Genomic DNA, 24560 nt, shown 5'->3' on the forward strand with positions numbered 1-24560 from the left:
GTAGAGTCACCCAGAATAGAAGAGATTCAGGTAGAGTTTTTTTCCCTTTGCCTGAGGGGTTTGAACCTGCATCTCCCAGCTGAAGGTTTGAAAAGCCAGGTAGTATTTGGTGAATGATATTTAAACAACAAGTAAAGGCCAGGAAAGTATCTCCTGGGCCCGCCTAGAGTTTATCTGAAACAGATTTAATTCATTTATGTGGGGGAAAAAATCTTGTCTAAATATTATGCCTTCTCATGGGAGAAAAGATAAATCACATTTTTTGGATCAGCTCCAGGAAATTCACAAGTTAAAAAAAAAAAGGCAGGATAAACAAACCTACTTATAGAGTTGGTATAAGACATTCATCTCTCTCACAAGAACACTTGGATCATCAATTTGTAAGTCAGATCCCAGCACAGAAAGCACAGATCAATGCTCAGAAAACTGCAGGACTAAACCAGTTGCTGGGAACCAAGGCATCTCAGAGTGAACCTCCAATTTGCCTTTTGTTCTGTCTGTGGCTTTAGGCAAGCCATTTCTCCCCTTGTTGTGCAGATTATGACGGTTAACACTGTGGCTGAAACATGTTGCATGCAAGGAAACATTGGAATTTTTCATATTATATTGCAATATTATAAACCCTACCTTCTACCAAGGAAGTCAAGAGTGTGACATTTGCTGCTTTTCTTCTTCCTGCAGGCAAATTCAGTCCCAGTCTGTCTAATTTTTCTCGCAAGCAGCGTCCTCCATTCTTGGATTTAGCTCTATCATGACAGAACAGTAGGAGAGAGAAACTTGTCTTTATTTTGCACTTTCTTTCCTGTGTTAATGTAAGTATAGAAATTGTACACACCTTATGGACAAATGTGTGGGGTAGTGCCTGCACTAATGACATCAATGGAAAATCATTCTGAGCTGTATTCTTAACATCCTCCTTGCACTGTGTGAGTCTTTCACATTGGTCCTTTGACAAATGGAGACATTTTAATGCTTGTCACAGGGGTGTCAGATCTTCAGCCAGCTTTCCACCTAGTGGAACCCCTGGTCCTGATTTAGACACAGATCCTGAGATTGCAAAGACTGAATATGACTATTGACAGTGCAATTGCTTATATCTGATTTAGCCACCCCAACCTCCCAAAACAACCTAGAGAGAAAAATGCCCTTCTATAATGACATTAAACAGATGTCTAGAATGACAAGACTTTGCCCATCTCTCTCACCTAACTATAAAAGGAAACCAGATGGCTACTCAAATGTAGATGCCTATGTGGAATCCACCTCCAGTTATCCTGCTACAATTTATGTAGAAACCTGGGTAATCAGAAATGTAGTCTACTAAACCCAGTACTTACAAGGAATAAGGATAAGGCAGTAGGAAATGCTGAAGCTAAAAGCCCAGATAGTCATTGGTTATCTATCCCACTATCCCAAATGCCTACATCTGTTTGCTTATCAAAATGGTTCCTGGTGCATCCCACACCTGCCTTTCTGCAGTACCTCAGTGTTTGAAACATTTGAGATACACCCTCTTATGCAGTTCAATTTCTCCCTCAGCCTGAGGGAATTTTAACCTGTGTCTTTTAGAAAAGGGCAGCAGCCAGCTGGCTAATAGCTAATGTTAAAATGCTTAAATGCTGGATAGAACAGTGACTAGAACCCTGATCTCTCCCATCCCAAATGAATGACCTGGTCATTAGATAACAGTCATCACTACAGTTACACTTTTGCAGCAAATATTTCATTATCTCCAAATAAGACTGAGGAGCTTTCATTTTTATTTTGTAGGGTTTGTTTTGTTTTATTTTGTTTTCAGAATAACCAATAACTGAGTAGTAAGCAAGTATGCTTTACTAGATATTTTGAGGTGCAGGTTCAAGTTCCTTCAGGCAGAGGAAGGAACTAAACTTGAAATACCACTGTTTGACTGCGTTGTGTATCAGTAAAGGTCTTCTGAGGACCCTTAATTCTGCAGCAAAACTAGCTGGTGAAATACCTAGATGATTACTGCTGACAGAATGCAAATCCAACCCTTCCAGGTGTCAGGCAAACAAGGAACAAGGTTTGGTTTTGCCACATCTCTACAGAGTGCTTGAGCTTGTTCTCCAATTGTGACACCTCCAGGTATAGCCTGACCAATTCTATTAATTTACACATTGCTTCATTTACGCATGTTCCTTCTAGCATTTTAGCAGAAAAGAGAAATAAGTCCTCACATTAGGGCTGATGTCTTTTCATTCTTACTAGCTTGTACTGGTATGGATGAAGCCTATGGTATGAAGACCTAATGTGGGTATGTCTCTGACTACTAGCTGAAGGTGAAGCAAGGTAACAGAGGAAAACATGTGTGGATGCAGGGTTTGGTTTTCAGTGCCTACAGAGGCAGGTGGAACTTGCGTCACTGAAACAGTTTTGTGACCTATCATACTTATTTTGCAAGAGTAACTTTTGGGCTGCTACATACTAGAAAGGTTGTGGGGTTGCCTTCTCTGGAGACCTTAAAAATCTGCCTGGATGCAATCCTTTTCAGACTGTGCTAGGTGACCCTATTTTTGCAGTGGGGTTAGTCTAAATGATGTCCCGAGGTCCCTTGCACCCTCTACCATTCTCTGGTTCTTTATCTTAGGACATTGCAGGTCGGTTAAAATGACTTTTTGTATGAGAATGAGTGTGGCTTTTGGTGACGACGGTGAAACAGCCTATGACTTTCCACCTAGTTTTGATCAAAAGGCCTTCAAGTAGCTTATGCCATCTAAGCTGATGCCTCAGGGACACGGTGACTTACATATGACTGGCTGAGTTAGAGTCGCCGCCTTGTTTTCCACTTGCAGTGTGAGGCACGGTCTGCACAGTCACTTTCTTCCTCTGCCATTGCTCTCTGCAAGTCTCTACTCTGGTCAGTGGAGGCTCAGAGGCAAAACTGTGCTGATTTACTCACTTCTCCTCCAGTATCTCATAGTGACAAAACCAAACCCAGCGTATTCTATCTTTTCTCTACTCAAAAGACATGCAAAGGAGAAAGAAATAAAAAGGCATCCCTACACGCCCATGTTTTTTTTGGTTGGTTGTTTTTTTGAGTGATAACTGTAATTACACTTGATAAAACAATTAACTATGGAACAGTTTCTCAACAAAAAGTCAGATTTGTTTCTCTGGTGAAATTTTGCAGGCATTAAGAGTCTTGGTTTTTGTTTTTCATTCAAAACAAAGCAAAGCAACCTTTATCCATCCTGTACAAGTAACTGAATTGAAAGGGCAAAAAAAAATAGAGAGAACTCTGTTCACTGAAAAATGTAAATGTTCTGTGAAAAATGTCACAGAATTACAGAATCACAGAATGTCAGGGGCTGGAAGGGACCTCGAGAGATCATCTAGTCCAACCCTCCCTGCCAAAGCAGGATCACCTACACCAGCTCACACAGGAACTCATCCAGGTGGGTCTTGAATATCTCCAGAGAGGGAGACTGCACAACCCTCCTGGGCAGCCTGTTCCAGTGTTCTGTCACCCTCAAGACAATCTTATTTTTTTCATCTGTTGGAAATTTCCCTAGAAATAAAGTTCCCTCCCAATCCATCTCCTTCTGCATTCCCAAACTGGGACCACCTAAAAAGTGAAGAAAGAGAGAACAAAATTCACTTGTAGAAAATAACAGAAATGACAGCACTGTCTAGGACTTGTTATTCTCACCTTCAACTGTGGTGAAGGCACATTATGCCCAGATACTGAATCTTGCCCCAGCATGTGCACAAGTTCCCCCTCCTTCAGGAGGAAGACAAAAGCCAAGGCATTAGCCAGGCCAGCATGCAGCCAGCGAATGCAGTGCTCGTGCAAACACCAAGTATGGGCATAATTCTAGCTTCACGCTTTCTATAGGCTGAAGCCAGTTGTTTATGAGAGTGCCCATTGGTCAAGCCCAGCCTCGAGGAATCTATAAGTATCACCCCAATTGGTAAACAAGTTGCCCCATCATTCACTTTGTCTCTGTGCTTGCTCGAGAGAACAACTCTCGAGCTGCAGCCTCTGTCATTGAGCTTATTGTTGATAGCTTCTGTTATACATGCACGCATACTGAAAGCCTCTGCATTGTGAGAAGCCCAGAGGGAGGACCTTCGCTGTTTCTGAGGAGCCCAGCGTCGTTACAGCCAGTCATACCCACCGGGAGAGCCCACCGTGCCACTGGAGGACTGGACCACTCTCCACATAGCTAGGCCACTCTCCATCATTTTCTTCCAGTCCTGGCTCACAGGTGAGGTCCCAGATGACTGGAAACTGGCCAACGTGGTCCCCATCCACAAGAAGGGTCGGATGGAGGAACCTGGAAACTACAGGCCAGTCAGCCTGACCTCAGTGCCAGGGAAAGTGATGGAGCAGATTATCCTGCCGGCAATAACTGCGCACCTGAAGGATGGCCAAGGGCTCAGGTCCAGCCAACATGGATTTAGGAAGGGCAGATCCTGCCTCTCCAACCTGATCTCTTTCTATGATCAGGTGACCCGTCTGGTGGATGTGGGGAGGCCTGTGGATGTGGTCTACCTGGACTTCAGCAAGGCCTTTGACACCGTCCCCCACAGCAAACTGCTGACTAAGCTGTCAGCCCATGGATTGGACCATTACACTCTGTGCTGGGTTAGGAACTGGCTGGAGGGCCGGGCCCAGAGAGTGGTAGTGAACGGTGCCACATCCAGCTGGCAGCCAGTCACTAGTGGTGTCCCCCAGGGATTAGTGCTGGGCCCTGTCCTCTTCAACATATTCATCTGGATGAAGGGGTAGAGTCAGTCATCAGCAAGTTTGCAGATGACACAAAGTTAGGGGCAGATGTTAGTCAGTTAGAGGGTAGAAAGGCTCTGCAGAGGGACCTCGACCGACTGGACAGATGGGAAGAGTCCAATGGGATGGCATTCAACAAGTCCAAGTGTCGAGTGCTGCACTTTGGCTACGGCAATCCCATGCAGAGCTATAGGCTGGGGTCGGAGTGGCTGGAGAGCTCCCAAACAGAGAGGGACCTGGGTGTGCTGATCGACAGCCACCTGAATATGAGCCAGCAGTGTGCCCAGGTGGCCAGGAGGGCCAATAGCATCCTGGCCTGCATTAGGAATAGTGTGGCCAGCAGGAGCAGGGAGGTCATAGTGCCCCTGTACTCTGCTTTGGTTAGGCCGCACCTTGAGTACTGTGTCCAGTTCTGGGCCCCTCAGTTTAAGAAGGACATCGAAACACTTGAGCGTGTCCAGAGAAGGGCAACAAGGCTGGTGAGAGGCCTTGAACACAAGCCCTATGAGGAGAGGCTGAGGGAGCTGGGATTGTTTAGCCTGGAGAAGAGGAGGCTCAGGGGTGACCTCATTGCCCTCTACAACTACCTGAAAGGTGGTTGTAGCCAGGAAGGGGTTGGTCTCTTCTCCCAGGCAACCAGCACCAGAACAAGAGGACACAGTCTCAAGCTGCGGCAGGGGAGGTTTAGACTCGAGGTGAGGAGGAAGTTCTTCACCAAGCGAGTAATTCATCATTGGAACGGGTTGCCCAGGGAGGTGGTTGAGTCATCGACCCTGGAGGCGTTCAAGGGGAGATTGGACGTGGCACTTGGTGCCATGGTCTAGTCATGGGGTCTGTGTTGATAGGTTGGACTCGATGATCCTCGAGGTCCTTTCCAACCTAAGTGATACTGTGATACTGTGATACTGTGACCAACCCCCGAGGGTAAGATCTGCCCAGTAGCCGGGGAGAAGGGACTTGATTGATACCGAGTCCACGTATGCCTAGCCCCGCCGTAGCAGGAGAGGAGCTGCTGTGTGCCGCTCTGAGCCCTGTGAACCTCAGGGAAGACTAAAGCATTGTTCGTGCCTATACTGCACTGAACCCAGGACCACTCCACGAGTCCCGCTGCTCCTTTAAGCTCAGTAAACGAGAATCCGCTGCCTAACGCAGCCGCATTCTCTCCCTGAGGCTGTTTGCATCAGCCCCGAGAATCGCCGTGGTTGGGCCGACCCCGTAGCTTTGCCTGCTGCCACGTCATCCAAGCCCACCTACCGGCAACTGTCGCCCCGCCCTGCCGTGCGAGCCGACTCTGAGGGCCGACCCCATGGGCCGACCTCGATCAGGAGCGATCCCTGTTGTCTGAAGGGGATTGAATATCTTCCACGTGTTTTCCATCCACTAGCACTCAGTTCAAAGTATCCGCGTCTAGCAGAGTAAGCGCTGACGCATAGAAAGATTATAATATTGCTGTGTATAGCCAGAAGCCGCCCGCGTCCCACCGAGTCTCCATCTAGTGGCCAAGCGGTGGAACTGCACTCTTTGTTATATAAATATAGATGGTCTATAGATAGTTCAATTAAGTTCTAATCATAACACTAAGCCACTTCGGGAATGTATTTCACGAACATGCACTAGAACATGTATATAAGTTGGTGATTCATCGGTTATTAATAGTTTGATACTTAATAAAAACAATAGTTTCATAATTCATAATTCATATTACCACATCAACTTACCTTCTCAAAATACCTCCTAAGAGGGAAGCATTGAGGCATTCTGGTGGTGAAAGGCGCCTCTTCACCTCTGCAATGGTCACTTTGTACTTCGAAGTGGAGCTGAGGAGAGATAAGCGGCCAGGAACAGAGCAGAAGAGGTCGGTGGGGTTAACAACGCAGGTGCCACCTATGAAACAAAAGAAATGTTGGAGCAGGGGAAATGTCATATTCCATGTTTTGACAAATTCATGAAGAGACAGTTCTACAGTTTAACTACAGTTTAATTGTGATTGGTTTTGACAGCGCTGGTTTTGTTTGGTTTGGGGTTTAGGGGTTTATTTTTGAGTATTTGGGAGTGTGGGGGGGAGGGGGGTGTGGTTTTCTTTTTGCTTTTAAATAGTGCATTGCCTTTTTGCTTTGAGAAAGATGAATGGATTAAAGTTCCATTCTGGGAAAACAAAACTAATGGATTTTATTAATGTTACAGTCAAATTAGGTTATGATGATAGAATCATAGAATCAACAAGGTTGAAAAAGACCTCAAAGATCATCACATGTAACCTGTCACCCAACACCTCATGACTACTAAACCATGGCACCAAGTGCCACATCCAATCTTCTCTTGAACACCTCCAGGGACGGTGACTCCACCTCCCTGGGCAGCACATTCCAGTGGCTAACAACTCTCTCTGTGAAGAACTTTATCCTCACCTCGAGCCTAAACTTGCCCTGGCACAGCTTGAGACTGTGTCCTCTTGTTCTGGTGCTGGTTGCCTGGGAGAAGACACCAACCTCCTCCTGGCTACAACCTCCCTTCAGGTAGTTGTAGACAGCAATAAGGTCTCCCCTGAGCCTCCTCTTCTCCAGGCTAAACAATCCCAGCTCCTTCAGCCTCTCCTCGTAGGGCTGAAGGGCTGATGACCTCATTTGATTTCATACCGAGGAAAAATTGCATACTGTCAGTCTGCTGAGTCTTGTATCTGGTATCATAAACAGCATAAGACTGAATCAGATTCAGGTATCACTGCTAGCTTTAAAAAATGCAGTTAGGAAAAAAAAAGTTTAAGGCATTGTTCATAATGAGAAATGTTAACTTTGCCTCTCAGTGTTCAGGACAAGAAAGATGCAACAGCACTGTAGATTTGCAGTCATTTACAGCCACAATGGTTTTCTAAAGCTTTGAACTCTCATATACTACTTTTAAAGTTAGAATAGAATAGAATAGAATAGAATAGAATAGAATAGAATAGAATAGACCAGACCAGTTTGGAAGAGACCTTCAAGATCATCGAGTCCAACCTATCACCTAATCAACTAAACCAAGGCACAAAGCACTCCATCAAGTCTCCTCCTAAACACCTCCAATGATGGTGACTCCACCACCTTCCCAGGCAGCCCATTCCAAAGGGCAATCACTCTCTCTATGAAGAACTTCTTCCTAACATCCAGTTCATGTTAATGACTGAATCTATTGAGCTACATCAGTTTATCTGAGGTTAGTTCTCAAACTGTTTCTTTCTTGGAAGTGGCAATTACTCGGCTTGGGTCTAAAACTGCTGAATGATCACCAAACCTTTCAATGAAGACTGTGGTCAATAAAACTCCTCAGACAAAATCTTTTTCTTTTTAACTTAAAGTTAATAGGCAACACAACAAGAAAGAAAACTTTCTCTGCAACAGATAGAAGAGGGTAGTACAAACTTCTATGGGAAAGATAAATAAAACCTTAAGGACTATCACATATTTTATCACCAAATGCAAAATACTCTTTTTTTTTTTTCTTGACCTGCCTTCTCCAACCTAAGTACAATACAAAAATCAGTGGAAGAATTAAATCTTACTACTGCATGCACAATTCTTCACTGGGGGAAAGATGAGAAAAAAGGATGAGCTGCATATGACAGTGATATCAGCTATCATATCATTCAGTACACTCCTAGGAGGAGTTCAGATGGTTTCTGTGAGGACAATGAGATAAAGACCCTCTTACAGTAGAATGGATTTGTGCTTATCATTCATGTTTAGAGGAAAAATAATATATTTTTTAAAATACCATGACAATTTCTGCTTTCCTGTGAGCACCTTAATCTTTCTGCACTGTATGAACTCTGTTATGCTTAAAACTCAGGTTTTAACCTAGCTTATGAATGGAATAGAAAGAAATAGAAATAGAAATAGAAATAGAAATAGAAATAGAAATAGAAATAGAAATAGAAATAGAAATAGAAATAGAAGTCAAGTGGAGTGGAGTGGAGTGGAGTAGAATAGAATAGAATAGAATAGAATAGAATAGAATAGAATAGAATAGAATAGAATAGAATAGAATAGAATAATAGCAGCTGACTTTAGACAAGATCCTGACACCTTTATTTTTCTTCCACTCTTAAAATTAAGGTGACTATATTTGGTCCAGTTTCAGCAGAGAGAAATAGAGCTGAAGGATGAAACTTCATTAGAGGCAGACTACTGCTTGCTTACATAAGGCTAACAGAAATTCTTTCCAAATATTGCAGCTCTTGAAGGTATATTTAAACATTTGTGCTGACAGCAAAGCCAAAAATATAACATCTCTTGGTATAAATCCCAGACGGGTGAGATCCTGACTCCATACAACAGGATATTTAATGACTTCTCTAATTATACCACAGGGTAGATCTTAGTGTCCACTTCTCAGACAGAATATGGAGACAAATTTTGCATCACCAAGCATCAAGGCATGCATGCACGTTTTTGCACAGCTCAAAGCCACAATTCATGAGCTCATAAGCTCAAATACAGAAATCTGGTGCCTCGTGTCTGACATGTTTTGGGGAAATTTTTTGTTGTTGTGTTGATGTTTGGGTTGCTTGTTTTTTTGTTTTGCTTTTCATATCTGAGGCAGCACTGCACAGAAATCTGTAAATATTTTCAGTCAATGTTTTCAAACTTCTGCTCTGTCAGGTACATTTGGGAAGAGGGTTAACACTGAGTAGATTTGTTTGTTTGGCATCTCCTGCCAAACATATACACACCTGTACATACATATGTGTCAAGAAAAGAGTAGCAGTGTCCACATATTTATTTACTTCAGTAATTCTGTCAACTTTATAACAAGGGAGATGGTACTGAAATGAGTGTAATATTAAAGTTTATCTTTTTGCCTTAAGCACCATTTATTCCAGATAAATAATTGTTCCTTTAACCCTAAAGCCTGTTAACCTGAAGCTGCCCCAACCCTAACCAGAAGTTGCTGGAGCACTTCTTATCACTATTAAGTAGAAGTTTGGGGGTTTTTTACAGTCTAAAGTGTTTAAAAATATTACAGCTATGCAACATGATCTTAAACAAAGCAATTCCAGGTAGGCCAAGTATGGGTTAAAAGTAAGAGAGAACAACAAGTCTAAGTCAAATTATTTCTCTATATTAATTATTCATTGACACAGCACGAGAGAGTGGTGTGGTGCTTTCTAGATGAAGCTATGCCTTTGTCACAAACTGTGTGCATAGATCTACTACCAAAAACACCACCTTGGAGAGGAGATCGATGAAGTTCTGGCCTTTACACTAGGTGGTAAACAGGAACAGGCACGGCAATGAACAAAGGGAGGGCTGCTGAAAGGAGATGAAGAATTAGGTTTCTTGCCAAGCACAAATCTTTTGTTGTATTTCTTGCCTCATATTCTGGTCATGCATTAGAGTGGACAAATTATTCTGCAAAGAAGTGCAACTCAGTGGGGAGAGGGCAAGGTGTGTTTTAAGCTGCACCAAACAACAGTGGCAACAACTGGTTTTTCTTTCCCATTAAACCGATGACACTGTAGGTGTTATTGAAAAAGTCAGTCCTTGTTAACTGTTGTGCTGCCCTTGTCATAACAGAGTATTTGAGAGGTGGGATGCTCACAGACACCAGTTGAAGAAGGAAAAGAAAATGCCCTCAAAAATGGAATAGAAATAATGTATTTCATGAGTCTATCTGAACAGCCTGAAGATCTCTATTCCTCTTAACAACTTTTATTTGCTTTAGAAAACTTAACAGACTGGTTTCTGATACTTAGAATCATAGAATTGTTAGGGTTGGAAGGGAGCTCAAGAATCATCCAGTTCCAACCCCCCTGCCATGGGCAGGGACACCTCACACTACATCAAGTTGTTCACAGCCACATCCAGCCTGGCCTTAAAACCCTCCAGGGATGAGGCTTCGCCACCTCCCCAGGCAGCCTGTTCCAATGTCTCACCACCCTTATGGTGAAGAATTTCTTCCTAGCCCCATCAAATCATTAGATGAAGAGCTCCACACTGCTGTGGCAAAGTGCCCACAAGCTTACATAAAGAAGGGAAATCTGTGGCCATTGCCCCCTATTTACCAACTGTGGCCATTGGTCCCACAGCAACGCTAGGAAAAAGAATATGAGAGCAGGCAGGTGGTGAGATGACCGGTAGGATCATCCAGCAGATTGCCTCAGCAATTCTGTGCTCCAAGTACCACCTGAAATGGGCCTGTGAATGTTGAAAACAGTGATTATGTGGTCTAGTCTGACATCATCTGATGCCATAAGATACGGAGTTAGAGGTGACTGTAAATGGTGATAGTTGTGCTCTTACAGCCACAGATGTGTAAAGTACAAGCAAGACAAGATTCAGGTGAAGGGGGAGTATATTTTTATATTGAAAGTGATAGATTATGGGGGGAGGGGAAAGAAAGAAAGGAAGAATGGATGCTTTCAGGCACACAAACCCCTCTTCAGAGCTCCTCTTTCATCCAATTCTATTCAATTACTTCCTCTTTCGTCATGACAGAATTTTATCCTATGATCTCATAGTATCATAGTATCATAGTATCATTCAGGGTTGGAAGGGACCACAAGGATCATCTAGTTCCAAGCCCCCTGCCATGGGCAGGGACACCCCACACTAGATCAGGCTGGACAGAGCCTCGTTCAGCCTGGTCTTAAACACCTCCAGGGACGGGGCCTCGACCACCTCCCTGGACAACCCATTCCAGGGTCTCACCACTCTCACGGTGAAGAACCTCCTCCTCACATCTAGCCTGAATCACCCCACCTCCAGCTTCATTCCATTCCCCCTAGTCCTATCACTACCTGAGATCCTGAGAAGTCCTTCCCCAGCCTTCCTGTAGGCCCCCTTCAGATACTATCTATCATCTTCATGTTGATCTCAACAAATATAATTGTTCAAAAGTAAAAAGATGTGTGAGGAGGAGATATGCTTTGTGCAGTAGTACATATTTTGGTGAAAGACCCACAACCATGTACTGTCATGTACCAAACAGCCTCAGCTTGCAAATCACCTCAGAAAATTATATATAAACTGATCCAGTTGAAGACGGCCCTGATCATGGCAGGAGGGGTGAATCTAGTTCTACCTCTTTCAGTCTTCAAGGTTCCTTTCAATGTATTCCCTGATTATTGCCAAGTGGTCTGAGGGAGAGGAATAACAAAAGACTATGATCATTTTCTCTGTCTTATTCTCTGTCATACTTTTAGGGCCCAATCCTTTTCACTCTAGCTGGCTGGTTCATACCAAGCACAGCATAGTCCTTTGTGCAAACTGTGCTTTTGCTTTGTTTCCCAAGCTGAAGAGAAACCAAAGTTAGGCTGTGTAATACTGCAAAGCGAAGTCACAGCAAACATTGGGAGAGTATTTTCCCTTCCTTATTCCTCTCTCCCCATCAAATAGCACAAGTCAGTGCAAAATGCCAACATAAGCTGATGATGGGTTGTGTAGATGACAGCAAGGAGAATGACAGAGCCTTACTGCAACCCACCAGTCTTGTCAACACAATGAAAATCCCAATAACACATGATGGCAAAAAGAGCTTGGTCTGTTTTGATTGTAGCTTTCCTTTTGTATAGACACAGAGGACAATGGGGTGGCTGGAGTGTGATGATGTATTCTGATTTAGTGATGTGCTTGGGCATCTGCTGAAATCTAAGTCTCCCTGATGCCCTCAGAGTTAAATATTTGTGCATATTTTCATTGACAAAATCCATATTCTCACACATTATATGCTCTTTATAAGTGATGTCATTGCATTATTAGGAATTAAAGAAATACCCTTTAATGTCACTGGATGGTTTTAGCACTTAAATCCCAACAATTTTTTTCATATGTGTGTCTATAATTTTCTGCAGATACACTCTGCAAGGCCACTGCCTACTTGTTAATTGTAACAGCTGCAATATTTTGTGCATTCTATATTCATTCAGGCAAGGTAGTCCCTTTCACCAAGGTAGTCACCCATAAATATCAGGCAGTTATGGAAGGCAACATCATAATATTCCGGTGACAGCAGCACAGTGCAAAAGTACTTCTTCTTTTGGGTTTGCATGTTTGTGTGCTTCTGTACATTATTAAGTACAAGTACGCCTGAGTGCCTGCAGATTAATCTAGTATAAAATATTAATCACATGCTATGCTTTTTATTAGTTTATTATTTATATCTACAGGTGCTGTTGGTGGGAGTCTCCAGCTTACAGTGCGTTTTCTGCTCTGTTCTGAAATTCAGGCAAGCTTACAGTACATTGCAAAATGAAGACATGAAAATCTACTTCTCCTCAGGTGTTTTTGTTTTGGTTTCTGGTTGGTTGGTTGATTGTCTTTTTTTTACCCCCTCTGGCAAGTAGCAAACTGTGGTGGGTTGGAAGGGGTAAGGCTGAGAAGCCTCCTCCCTTGGGTGGACTGTGGCCGGTTGACGTTGCCCCCTTAAGAAAGGGAATATGGTGGACGGAAGTTGGTAAACGGAAGGAATAGTCTAAACTAATTTCATTGGACGAGTGGGAGGAAGCACTTTATGAGCTGGGACTATACTGAGTTTCTCCAGCACCTTATCTTCAGTCTTGCTTCCGCCTCTTCTTCAGGCAACAGCTTTCTGTCCTGGGCTTTCTGCCAAGGCTTCGGCCTTGAGGCCGATAAGATACCAGGCCTGTATATTAACTCCTTTCCAATTAACACGAACTGCTTCTAACTTTTTTTTCCTCTCTTTCCTTTCTCTTTCTATCCCATTCTGGGGAAAGGGGGGGAGAGAGGGGAGAGCGGAGGTGGGGGACCCCTCTCTGCCGAGAGGGATTACTCTCATTTCTGTGTTACTCTGTTGTATATCTTTGTATATATTGTAGATATTGTAAATTTGTAAATAATCCCCTGCAAACCCTACATCGCTTTGTAAATATAGCTCCACTGCTTTGCTAATTCAGCTTGTGAGGTTTTTTTTTTTCCTTTCCCTTCAATTTTTTTTCCCTTTTACCTTACAAGGGGGAAGGGAGGAGGCTTCTCAGCCTTACCCCTTCCAACCCACCACATTTTTTTTTATTGGCGTACCCAACGTGCGGCAGATAATTAGTTTAACTTATTACTTGATTGATTTAGTGTTTTTCCAGCTGAATTAGCAAACATGAAGGTACTGTGGTTTGTGGAGCGATTGTTCTTTTCAATTTTTGGGGCTCTGGTTTACAGATATTGTTTGGGTTTGATTTTGGATTACCTGGGTAAATATTTGGTGCGGACAATGTATATGTGGGTTATATATAAAGTTAAATTATGGTATGGAAAATGTATTAATTTATTATGGCCAGTGAGATACAGGAATGTTACCTCCACCACTCTCCCAATTGAGATAAAGAGTTTTAAGATTCCGCCTGAGGAGACAGTAACTTTAGGTGATGCCTGGGATCCAAAGGTGATTTATTTGGTGTGTATAATTCTGCTGCTGGTGATAACTAATGTGTATTCTCTGTATTCCTGGCGTCGGGAGAAAAAGGTGTCCAGGGCGTGTTTTGTTATTAAAACTAGATCAAAAAGAAAACGCCGTGGCTCTCGATCAGTCCCAGAGTCATCTAGTGATGAGGACTGTGCGGAACCCGTGTCAGTTAAAAAGAAGGCTAAAAAGTTAATTGGTAAAGCAGCTCTAAATGACTTTGCTGATTCTAGCAAGCAGCCAAGGGCATCGGCTGGTATCAACATGGCGCCTACTCCTTCTCCCACTCCTTCTCCTTCTTCTTCTTCTCCGTCGGCCATTAATGGAGCAACGTCACTTCCACCCACTCCCTTGGTGGGACCGGAAGTCACTGCCCCAGCAGCTGATTTATCTCAGGACCTGTCAGCTTCCATTAAGGTGGCTGTAAATTCAAACACAGCTCCAGTTAAGGTGGCTCCTTTAAAGACTAGAGCTGGAAAGGGCAAAGATGGAGAAGAAGAGGAGGAGACTGATCCTGGTGAGGGGCCCTCTACTCTAAAAGATCCTGCTCAGGAGGAAGAGAAGGTTTGTTTTAAAGATCTAGCTAACCTAGTGAGATCAAAGCAGGATAGAGATGAAGCTAGGAAAGCAGCTGGCAAAGGTGGTTCTCAGCTTAAAGAGATCCTTAGGAGAATGACAGCAGGATTTTATGGGCAAAGAATTCAGGGAGATGAAGATGAAGATGACATTACGGACTGTTCTTCGCCAAGGGAGGAATTGCGTAATGTCCGTAAAGATTTCACCAGGGCAGATAAGGAGCCAGTTCTAGCTTGGCTTAGTAGGTGTTATGATACAGGTGCTTCAGCTCTAACAGTTGGAGACAAGTCAGCAGCTCAGTTAGGAACTCTCTCAAGGGACAATGGAATGGATAGACATCTAGGCGAAGCTCTCGGTAAGGTTAATCTGTGGATACGCCTTTTAATAGCGGTTGCCCTGAGATACCCTTCCCGAGATGACCTTCCATGGAATCCTAAACCCTGGACTACCATAGATGAGGGAATTAAGCGCTTGAGAGAATTTGCTGTTAGAGAGCTACTCTATGGTGAACATGAAACTCTGAATCCTGATGACATTCCTGTGGGTATTGGTCTTGCTAAAAAGATTATCAAACTTGCTCCTTCCAATTATGCAAACATTCTGGCAAGCAGAATTGTGTCAAGAAGTTATGGTGGAGCTTCTCCTACGGTTGGCCAATTCAGTGATCAAATGAGACAATTGGAGGATAGCATGACACGTGGTTCTTTGGTTTCAGCCATTGAAACTCTGTCTGGAAAAATTGAAAATTGCATGAAGGATCTAAAAGATTCCATATACCAATTGGCACAGAAGGATAATTTCAATTCTTCCTCCAGGTGGGTACAAGTTTCAACTGTGAGGAATACACGTCCTCCAAGGAGGTCATTCCAAAACAGGACATTCCAAAACAGATCATTCCAAAATAGACCACCAAGGCAATCACGTAGAACTATTTGGATGACTCTGCGTGATCAGTTTGGTGAGAACATGAACCGCTGGGATGGCCAACCAACTTCTAATCTTTTCAGAAGACTGAGGGAATTGCAAAGTGGCAGAACCCGAGGTAGCAATACCAGAAGGGTAGCTGTTACTTCCACAGTTCCCCAGAACGACTCTTATGGCTCCAACAGTGGCTCCAGTTATAACACGCAAAGTTATAACCCTGCACAATATGTGCAATGCACATGTGCGCATGTTCCCCATAACTAGGGGTGCCCTGCCTCCCGCCAGGGGGAGGAGAGGGATAACAGAGATAATAGAATCTATTGGGATGTGTACATCCAGTGGCCTGGCACTTCACAATTTCGGAAGTACAGGGCCTTGGTTGACACAGGAGCTCAGTGCACCATAATACCATCAAATTATCAGGGATCAGAGTCTATAACTATTCTGGGAGTCACTGGTGGATCTCAAGAGTTAAGTAAGGTAGAGGTTAATATAAGTCTAACTGGTAAACAATGGAGGAAGCATACAGTTGTGACCGGACCTGACGCACCTTGTATTTTGGGAATTGATTTTCTGAGAGAAGGGCGTTTCAAAGACCCTAGAGGTTACAAATGGGCTTTTGGAGTAGCTTCAGTAGAAATTGATGGACAAAAATTGAAGCTGTCTGCTAGACCTGAACTTTCTGATGAATCTGCAGTTGTGGGACAACATAAGATACAGGACATTAAATTGCCGGTTGCTTCTCAGACTGTGCACCACAGACAATACAGAACCAACCGTGACTCTTTGTTGCCCATTCAGAATCTGATTCGTCAGTTGGAAAGTCAGAAAGTCGTCAGCAAAACTCATTCACCTTTCAACAGTCCAGTGTGGCCTGTCCGGAAGCAGAATGGAGACTGGCGTCTGACAGTAGACTACCGAGCCCTGAATGAAGTAACACCACCTATGAGTGCAGCAGTACCAGACATGATGGAACTACAGTATGAGCTGGAATCCAAAGAGGCCAAATGGTATGCTACCATAGACATTGCTAATGCATTTTTCTCTATTCCCATAGCAGAGGAATGCAGGCCTCAGTTTGCTTTCACCTGGAGAGGAATCCAGTACACTTTCAACAGGCTGCCAATGGGCTGGATCCACAGCTCAAGCATCTGTCATGCAGTGATCCACGATGCTCTGGAGAAAGGCGGTGCTCCAGAACACATCCAGTTCATCGATGATATCATCGTCTGGGGCAAAACAGCTGAGGAAGTCTTTGAGAAAGGTAACAAAATCATTGACATTCTTCTGAATGCAGGTTTTGCCATCAAACGAGACAAGGTGAAAGGACCTACCACAGAGATTCAGTTTCTGGGAGTGCGGTGGCAAGATGGACGCCGACACATTCCAGTGGATGTGGTAAATAGAGTCTCTACCATGGCAAGTCCCACAAACAAGCACGAGACCCTACGTTTCTTGGGGATAGTGGGATTCTGGAGACTGCACATTCCTGGATACAGTCAGATTGTGAAACCTCTGTATGATGTAACTCGAAAGAGAAACCATTTCCACTGGGGACCTGAACAACAAGCAGCCTTTGACCAGATAAAGCAAGAAGTAATTCAAGCAATGGGTCTGGGACCTGTCCGAGATGGTCCAGACATTAAGAACATTTTGTACACGGCTGCAAGTGACAATGGTCCAACGTGGTGCTTGTGGCAAAAAGCTCCAGGTGAGACACGTGGACGACCTCTTGGTTTCTGGAGTCGAGGATACAGAGGTTCAGAGGCTAATTATACTCCAACAGAGAAAGAAATCTTAGCTGCCTATGAAGGAGTAAAAGCATCTTCTGAAGTGATTGGAACTGAATCACAACTTCTCTTAGCTCCCAGATTACCAGTTTTGAATTGGATGTTCAAAGGCAAAGGATCCACACCACATCATGCCACAGACTCAACCTGGTCTAAGTGGATGGCTCTGATAACACAGAGAGCTCGAATGGGAAATCTTGAAAGACCTGGTCTAGTGGAGGTGATCTCAAGTTGGCCTGAAGGTACCAACTGTGCCAAACCTCCAGAGGAGAAAGTAACTCGTGCTGAGGAAGCTCCTCCTTACAATGACCTTTCTGATGATGAAAAGAAATATGCTTTGTTCACAGACGGTTCCTGTCGTCTTGTTGGAAACAAGCGAAGGTGGAAGTCTGCAGTGTGGAGTCCAACACGCCGAGTTGCAGAGGCGAAAGATGGAGAAGGAGAATCCAGTCAATTCGCAGAGGTAAAAGCTGTCCAGCTAGCTCTCGACGTAGCTGAACGTGAGAGATGGCCAAAGCTTTATCTCTACACCGACTCATGGATGGTAGCCAATGCTCTATGGGGTTGGCTAAAGAACTGGAAGAAGAGTGGTTGGCAGAGGAAAGGAAAACCCATTTGGGCAGCCAACCTGTGGCAGGACATTGCTGATCGAATCGAGAGAATTCCAGTGAAAGTGAGACACATCGATGCTCACATTCCTAAGAGCAAAGCTACTGAGGAACAGCAACACAACCATCAGGCAGATCTAGCTGCAAGAGTTTCTCAAGTAGACATGGACTCTAATCTTGATCTCGATTGGAAACACCGAGGTGAGATATTCTTAGCTCGGTGGGCTCATGATTCGTCAGGACATCAAGGCAGAGATGCAACATACCAATGGGCTCGTGACAGATCCATAGACATTTCCATGGATGCTATCACGCAAGTCATCCATGACTGTGACATTTGTGCTGCTATTAAGCAGGCAAAACGACTTAAGCCCTTGTGGTATGGTGACAGATGGTCCAAGTACAAGTATGGTGAAGCTTGGCAGATTGACTACATCACTCTACCACGTTCTCGTTCTGGTAAGCAATACGTGCTTACTATGGTAGAGGCAAACACTGGATGGTTGGAAACTTATCCAGTTCCACATGCAACTGCACGCAACACCATTCTCGGTCTGGAGAAACAAATCCTGTGGAGACACGGAACTCCAGAGAGGATTGAGTCAGACAACGGAACTCATTTCAAGAACAACCTTGTAAAGAGCTGGGCAAAAGAGCACGGTATTGAGTGGATATTCCACATTCCCTACTATGCACCAGCTTCAGGGAAGATTGAACGCTACAATGGTTTGTTGAAGACCACTCTCAAAGCCATGGGGGGTGGATCTTTGAAAAACTGGGAAAAACATTTAGCACAAGCAACCTGGCTGGTAAATAGTAGAGGTTCAGTGAACCGAGCTGGACCTGCACATTCAGATTTGCTACAGAAAGTAGAGGGTGATAGAGTTCCTGTTGTTAGAGAAAAGAACCTGTTAGGTAAAACTGTTTGGGTATTTTCACCCTCAGGAGAGGCTAAACCTGTCCGAGGGGTGGTTTCAGCTGAAGGTCCGGGTCACACTTATTGGGTAATGCAAGAGAATGGTGAAATTCAGTGTATTCCACAAAGAAATTTAACTTTAGCTGAAAGAGGTTAATTTTGAACTGCTGTACAGCTACATCGCGTCCAGAGGAAGAATCAACAAGGTGTGGTGAAGGCACATTATGCCCCAATACTGAATCTTGTCCCAGCATGTGGGCAAGTTCCCCCTCCCTCTAGGAGGGAGACAAAAGCCAAGGCATTAGCCAGGCTTGCACGCACCCAGCGCATGCAGCGCTTGTGCTTACACCAAGTATGGGCATAATTCTAGCTTCACGCTTTCTATAGGCTGAAGCCAGTTGCTTATGAGAATGCCCATTGGTCAAGCCCAGCCTCGAGGAATCTATAAGTATCACCCAGCTGGTGAACACGTTGCCCCCTCATTTACTTTGTCTCTGTGCTTGCTCGAGAGAGTAACTCTCGAGCTGCAGCCTTTGCCATTGAGCTTACTGTTGTTAGCTTCTGTTATACATGCACGCATACTGGAAGCCTCTGCATTGTTGAAGAAGCCCAGAGGGAGGACCTTCGCTGAGCCTGAGGAGCTCAGCATTGCTACAACCAGTCGTGCCGATCGGAAGAGCCCATCGTGCCACCGGAGGACTGGACCAACCCCCGCGGGTAAGATCTGCCCAGTTGCCGGGGAGAAGGGACTTGATCAATACCGAGTGCCGCTCTCTCAGAGCCGCCGAGTGCCGCTCTAAGCCCTGTGAATTCCAGGGAAAACCAGAGCATTGTTCGTGCGTGTATTGCACCGGACCCGGGACCACTACGAGAGTCCTGTTGCTCCTTTAACCTCATTAAAGAGAATCCGCCGCCTAACGCAGCCGCATTCTCCCCCTGAGGCTGTTTGCATCAGTCCCGAGAACCGCCGTGGTTGGGCCGACCCCCGTAGCTTCGCCTGCTTCCGTCGTTCGAGCCCACCTACCGGCCACCGTCGTCCCGCCCTGCCGTGCGAGCCGACTTTAGAGGGCCGACCCCACGGATCGACCCTGTCCAGGACCGATCCCTGTTGTCTGAAGGGAATTGAATATTGTCCACGTGCTTTCCACCCACTAGCACTCAGTTCAAAGTATCCGCGTCTAGCAGAGTAAGCGCTGACGCATAGAAAGATTGTAATATTGCTGTGTATAGCCAGAAGCCGCCCGCGTCCCGCCGAGTCTCCATCTAGTGGCCAAGCGGCGGAACTGCACCCTTCGTTATATAAATATAGAAAGGGTTTATAGATAGTTCAATTACGTTATAATCATAACACTAAGCCAGTTGTGGAATGTATTTCACGAACGTGCACTAGAACATGTATATAAGTTGGTGATTCATCGGTTATTAATAGTTTGATAATTAATAAAATAATATTTTTCATAATTCATATTTCATATTCATAAATTTAATAACCTCTTCACCACAATATGGCGCAGCGAGCAGGGTGCACAGCTGTGAAATATTTCCATAACTTGGGATACAAAATTACAGCCCCAGACTTGGAATGGGCAAAATTAAATTGTAAAAATATAGATGGCATTTTCGCAAAGCTAAGCGAACCCAGCAGCGAACACGCTGTCCTGATGGCATCTTGTATTATACAGATGCAGGAGGAAATTAAATTCTTTGACAAAAAGGTTTCCCAATTGGAAAGGGAACTGGCAAGGTCAGAGGCGCAAAGCCAGAGACTTCATGATTTATTTGAGCTGCACATAAAAGAGACCATGTCTGTTTTCAAGTCTCAATGGCAATCACATGCTACCTATGAAGTAGCCAGGGCACATGACCCACGAGAGCCAGGCTCTCCTATTCTGTCTGTTCCAGCTGACAGGCAGAAGCTAGCTGATTTTGATTCAGCAACTGCTCAGCATCAGCACATGAGCAATGTTAGCTCACCCACACCAGACAGGTCAGCAGCTACAGCACCGGTGCAGCAAGCCAAGCCAGGCCCCACATCACCGGATGATGACAATGAAGCCACCAGCTTCAATCAGCAACGAATCCCCAAGAAGAAGGTGAGATTCAACTTAGCATCACTAGATGACTCCAAAGCCAGCAGCGGACCGAGTTTCCCACAGCATGGCAGACCAAGGGATAACCAGGGAAACAGAAGCTCCTGCAATAAGGTAGCCAAGCTGAGTCGACAACAGCTTGCACAGCATCCCAGCAAGAGAGCTTACTGCGATCCCAGAGACACACGGAGCACCACATCAGACTCAGATTCTGGATGTGAGTCTAGCCCACAGCATCACCGCAAACTGTGGAAGAGCGAAGTTGCTGTAGAAGCCAATAAGGCTGAACCCCGCAGCATCCTGAAAGCTAAGCTCCAGGAAATGACCTCCGAAAGGGAGAGTTCCAGAAGGGACCACAGACCCAGCAAGGAGGGACACCGGCAAAAGGTATATACTGCCAGCCATAGAGCGATACTGCATGGCCAGAGAAGGGAAGAACAACGCTCTCAAGCATCCTCTTCCACCAACCCAGGCAGACATAAATACTGCACTGGAAAACAACACTCACGAGGTTCCTGCAACCCCAGTAGAGGGAAAGAAAACATGCAGAGTGACAGGGAATACTCTAATTCACGAGATTCACCTGACTCACTAGATCCATGGTGTTGGGTACTCCTCAAAATGGAATGTCCCGAGGAAGTTGTATTTGGCTTGGAACCAAGGATGAGAAAGAAAGTAGCAAAAACGGTACTCACTAAATTGATAAAAGAAGCAGTGGAAATAGATTATTCCTCATTTCAATACTGAGGAAGTCCTGTCATGTTGACAGAGCCCATCCTATCAAGGGGGTGGGAAATTGACAAACTCCATAGACACTTTGATAGCTCCAGTGTCATATGGGAATCAAACCCCATCACTCAGTCAAGGGGGTGGTGGGAGATAATTGAGAGTACCAATACTGGTTTCGGAGCAAACAGTTGTTCCACACTGCTAAGGCAGCACGCTCTGTTAAGAGTACAGTTTAAAGTTTGTATACTGTTCATATAGTGCTAAGGTATTGTAAGTCACTATATTTGAAAATGTATTCTACCAAACAGGTATGATATAGTTTAACCTATATGGGATAAACCTTGTTAAGGGTAATCCATACTCGAGGCTTATACATGCCCATGGGCAAGGGGGTGGTAATGTGGTGAAGGCACATTATGCCCCAATACTGAATCTTGTCCCAGCATGTGGGCAAGTTCCCCCTCCCTCTAGGAGGGAGACAAAAGCCAAGGCATTAGCCAGGCTTGCACGCACCCAGCGCATGCAGCGCTTGTGCTTACACCAAGTATGGGCATAATTCTAGCTTCACGCTTTCTATAGGCTGAAGCCAGTTGCTTATGAGAATGCCCATTGGTCAAGCCCAGCCTCGAGGAATCTATAAGTATCACCCAGATGGTGAACACGTTGCCCCCTCATTTACTTTGTCTCTGTGCTTGCTCGAGAGAGTAACTCTCGAGCTGCAGCCTTTGCCATTGAGCTTACTGTTGTTAGCTTCTGTTATACATGCACGCATACTGGAAGCCTCTGCATTGTTGAAGAAGCCCAGAGGGAGGACCTTCGCTGAGCCTGAGGAGCTCAGCATTGCTACAACCAGTCGTGCCGATCGGAAGAGCCCATCGTGCCACCGGAGGACTGGACCAGCCCCCGCGGGTAAGATCTGCCCAGTTGCCGGGGAGAAGGGACTTGATCAATACCGAGTGCCGCTCTCTCAGAGCCGCCGAGTGCCGCTCTAAGCCCTGTGAATTCCAGGGAAAACCAGAGCATTGTTCGTGCGTGTATTGCACCGGACCCGGGACCACTACGAGAGTCCTGTTGCTCCTTTAACCTCATTAAAGAGAATCCGCCGCCTAACGCAGCCGCATTCTCCCCCTGAGGCTGTTTGCATCAGCCCCGAGAACCGCCGTGGTTGGGCCGACCCCCGTAGCTTCGCCTGCTTCCGTCGTTCGAGCCCACCTACCGGCCACCGTCGTCCCGCCCTGCCGTGCGAGCCGACTTTAGAGGGCCGACCCCACGGATCGACCCTGTCCAGGACCGATCCCTGTTGTCTGAAGGGAATTGAATATTGTCCACGTGCTTTCCACCCACTAGCACTCAGTTCAAAGTATCCGCGTCTAGCAGAGTAAGCGCTGACGCATAGAAAGATTGTAATATTGCTGTGTATAGCCAGAAGCCGCCCGCGTCCCGCCGAGTCTCCATCTAGTGGCCAAGCGGCGGAACTGCACCCTTCGTTATATAAATATAGAAAGGGTTTATAGATAGTTCAATTACGTTATAATCATAACACTAAGCCAGTTGTGGAATGTATTTCACGAACGTGCACTAGAACATGTATATAAGTTGGTGATTCATCGGTTATTAATAGTTTGATAATTAATAAAATAATATTTTTCATAATTCATATTTCATATTCATAAATTTAATAACCTCTTCACCACACAAGGAATCTACGGTGCACGAACCCTGAGATCCCTGAGAGCCCTGAGTCAACTAAGAGACCCTGAGAATCCCTGTTTCCCTTTTCTTCGCTTCATCAGTGAAGAAATGAACTGTTTTCCATTTTTCTCATTTTCTGATTTTCTTGGACTTTTGAATCATCTACATCTGAGCATAGCCGGAATGGACTATGAGCAGCCAATGAAATTGTTTAGAAGGGGTGGACTGTGGCCGGTTGACGTTGCCCCCTTAAGAAAGGGAATATGGTGGACGGAAGTTGGTAAACGGAAGGAATAGTCTAAACTAATTTCATTGGACGAGTGGGAGGAAGCACTTTATGAGCTGGGACTATACTGAGTTTCTCCAGCACCTTATCTTCAGTCTTGCTTCCGCCTCTTCTTCAGACAACAGCTTTCTGTCCTGGGCTTTCTGCCAAGGCTTCGGCCTTGAGGCCGATAAGATACCAGGCCTGTATATTAACTCCTTTCCAATTAACACGAACTGCTTCTAACTTTTTTTTCCTCTCTTTCCTTTCTCTTTCTATCCCATTCTGGGGAAAGGGGGGGAGAGAGGGGAGAGCGGAGGTGGGGGACCCCTCTCTGCCGAGAGGGATTACTCTCATTTCTGTGTTACTCTGTTGTATATCTTTGTATATATTGTAGATATTGTAAATTTGTAAATAATCCCCTGCAAACCCTACATCGCTTTGTAAATATAGCTCCACTGCTTTGCTAATTCAGCTTGTGAGGTTTTCTTTTTTCCTTTCCCTTCAATTTTTTTTCCCTTTTACCTTACAAGGGGGAAGGGAGGAGGCTTCTCAGCCTTACCCCTTCCAACCCACCACACAAACCTAAGTAAGCAGCTAACTGTATAGTGTTTATCAGTACTATTTAATCCCATGTTCAATTCCCAAAGGTCTATAAGCAATTTAAAATGTTCTACAAATTATCCTCTCATCACCCACTCATGAATCTCAGGAACTAAACAGATGTAATTCTAAAACTCACCTACATTTGTCAGAAAAAATAGTATGTACAGAGCTCATTCCCCTTCTCCCCCCACTTATTCTTTTAGTTTCCCTTAAATGAACAAACT

The 24560-nt window shown here is 44.8% G+C and overlaps 1 protein-coding gene across 2 annotated transcripts in view; it reads right to left on the reverse strand.

The window, feature by feature from the left end:
• TFAP2D (transcription factor AP-2 delta) overlaps positions 1-24560 on the reverse strand; it is a 77511-nt gene that overhangs the window by 41788 nt on the left and 11163 nt on the right. For both annotated transcript variants that reach the window (XM_068142893.1, XM_068142892.1), the window contains 2 exons: positions 6469-6634; positions 628-746 (listed from right to left, as the gene is read on the reverse strand). In XM_068142893.1, the coding sequence (XP_067998994.1) occupies positions 628-746; positions 6469-6634 (285 nt within the window). The remainder of the gene's footprint in view (positions 1-627; positions 747-6468; positions 6635-24560) is intronic.

This window comes from Melanerpes formicivorus, unplaced genomic scaffold, assembly GCF_026170545.1.
Source record: "Melanerpes formicivorus ecotype bairdi unplaced genomic scaffold, bMelFor1.0.p_v2 SCAF_9, whole genome shotgun sequence".
NCBI lineage: Eukaryota > Metazoa > Chordata > Aves > Piciformes > Picidae > Melanerpes > Melanerpes formicivorus.